At 42.6% G+C, this 2355-nt stretch overlaps 1 protein-coding gene across 1 annotated transcript in view; it reads right to left on the bottom strand.

Annotated features, from left to right (window-relative positions):
- The window catches only part of LOC106011430, a 24358-nt gene that overhangs the window by 19508 nt on the left and 2495 nt on the right, over positions 1 to 2355 (bottom strand). Inside the window, exon 3 of the mRNA XM_013081053.2 lies at positions 1484 to 1512. Within this exon, the coding sequence (XP_012936507.1) occupies positions 1484 to 1512 (29 nt within the window). The remainder of the gene's footprint in view (positions 1 to 1483; positions 1513 to 2355) is intronic.

The following is a 2355-nucleotide window of genomic DNA, read 5'->3' as shown; positions in this document are numbered from 1 at the left end:
TCCTCTTCTTCACTTCGGACATTCCTTCCTTCTGTATTCTCTACTGACTACCTTACTGTCATTTCTCTTCTTTTCATCTATACATCTACAACCTATACATAGTGTATGCATCTAACACTTACTCCTGGCTCCACAGTAGGTTGATTCATCGCATTATCTCTTTCCTCTTCTTCTCTGTCGTCCAATCCCGTCACTTGTCATGTATTAACACACCTGACCCCACTCTCTTCTCTTCTCCATATGCCTCCAGACTAAGCTTCGCCCGCTCCTGCTTCACCCCATCTCTTTTCACTTTCTCTTATGACTCGCTCAGACTTTTTTTTCTCCCCTCAGCTTCCCTTTCTGGCCTTTTTATTTTTTCTCACTCCATTTCCTTCCAACCCCCCCCCCCCCCCCCCCAAACGGGCGCTCCTCAACAAGGACGTCATCTTTTCGTCCAAACACCACACTTCTTCTCTTCAATAGATGGACTAAGCGGTACTTAAGGCAATTCTGAACAACAACGGCAGCACTTAGTCCTGTTGTATGGCAACAGTGTCAAGAAGATAATGGTCACTAAGTCCCTCCATAAAAGCAGATGGATGGGATAAACGTCCCCGCTAATGGACACATCAAAGACAACCCTGACGTACGGGGGTTGAGGAAAGTTTTATTAGCAGAAAGCTGAGCGATGATAATGACAGAGAAGACAATAGATTTAATTTTTCGCCCTTTTGTCTTCGTCCAGTTTCTAACTCGCCTCTCGCTTAATCTGAGTCCTAATCGACCATTAACCTACCCCGCCCTCCCATCCCCCACCCCAACCACCTCTCCTCTCCTCTCTCATCTCATCTGTCCTTCTCCTCTTCTTTTTCTTTCCTGTAGCTTCTCCTTTTACTTCTTCTAAATCTCCTCCTCTCCTCCTTCTTTTTCTCCTCACCCTCTGTCCTCTTCCTCTTCCTCTTCCTCCTCCTCCTCCTCCTCCTCCTCCTCCTCCTCCTCCTCTTCCTCCTCCTCCTCCTCCTCCTTCCTCCTCCTCCTCCTCCTAATCTATGTCTATCATAAGCTTTTCCTTCTTCTCCGTCTTCTCCTTCTACAGCACGTTCTCTTCTTCCTAAATCCCATCCTGGCCTTCTCCCCATCTTTCACCTCCTCCTTACATCCTGCTCTGAAAGGCTAAAAAAACACCTCCGAAACAATTAATTAAGCCTAAAATAAAGAGAAAAAAAAAACTTGTTTAAAAAGTTTATAAATCTTCTGCTTGGACGGCAGAAGTAGAAAGATCAAAATTATTCTAAGAAATTCTAACAGACAATGCACTTATGTTGTGCGAGTGAGTGAGTGAGTGAGTGAGTGAGTGAGTGAGTGAGTGAGTGAGTGAGTGAGGGAGGGAGGGAGGGAAGGAGTGAGGGAGGGAGTGAGGGAGTGAGTAAGTGAATCTCATTAGTTTTGACCATAATTAAACAAAATGTCCACATTTTACTTAGCTCTTGGGAATACTCACATGTCATTCCTTGATATATGGGTAAGGACCTATGAGTATGAGAGAGAAGCACAGAAAAAATTGTCAATGTGAGGCCGTGGTGTTCTTTCTGTGTCCTTTGTTGTTTCTTTACTTTTTATACTACAATGAACAAAGAAAATTAGAATAGACAAAATAGCATTGTTTAGACAGTTTTAAAAAGTCAATAATTAATGTGAATTCCTGTAAATAAAAAGAGTTAAATTTTGCTATCCGACGCAGGCCAAAGCTACGTTTTTGAGCTAGGCCGACTCGTTTCGACCAATGAAACATCCGTTAATTTCAATGTGACAGCAACATTCTCTGGACCACTTACTTCCTTCCATAACGGCACCGTGTTATATTTTTTATAACGCCTTTATTTTGTGACCATGGTTTTGTTTAAGTTTTTCACGGTTAAAAAAATAAAATAGCTGTATAGAATAATTCTGTTTCTAATGTATCTGTTCAAAAAGATATTTTCTTTATAATTTGATCAACTCCAAGCTTCCCCTCGACCCCCCCCCCCCCCCCCTTTTCGTCCAATCCGCCCCCCCCCCCCCACCTTCCTTGGGTGGGGGTAAAAAAAACCAAAGAGAGCCCCATACCTCATTGATTTTTTTTTCGTTACTAGGAAAAAAATAACTTTCTGCCCAGCTCGGGAGAGGAGGGACATCAGGGCGCCTGACAGCCCTTTTTTTAAAAAACAACATGTTTTGACCATAATTAAAAACAAACTCCGGGAGAAGAAATACGAAAAGCCGCCCCTCCTTTTGAACCACGCGGCAATAAAAGTAACATATAAACCGTTGAAAGTCGTGAAGCGACGGTTTTTGGAGATATCTCAATTGCAAAAAGTATTTTTTTTTCAACAA

The sequence above is a fragment of the Aplysia californica genome, unplaced genomic scaffold (genome assembly GCF_000002075.1).
Source record: "Aplysia californica isolate F4 #8 unplaced genomic scaffold, AplCal3.0 scaffold00113, whole genome shotgun sequence".
In the NCBI taxonomy this organism is placed as follows: domain Eukaryota; kingdom Metazoa; phylum Mollusca; class Gastropoda; order Aplysiida; family Aplysiidae; genus Aplysia; species Aplysia californica.
The sequence above is the reverse complement of the archived record's forward strand: the minus strand, read 5'-3'. Positions and strand labels throughout refer to the sequence as shown.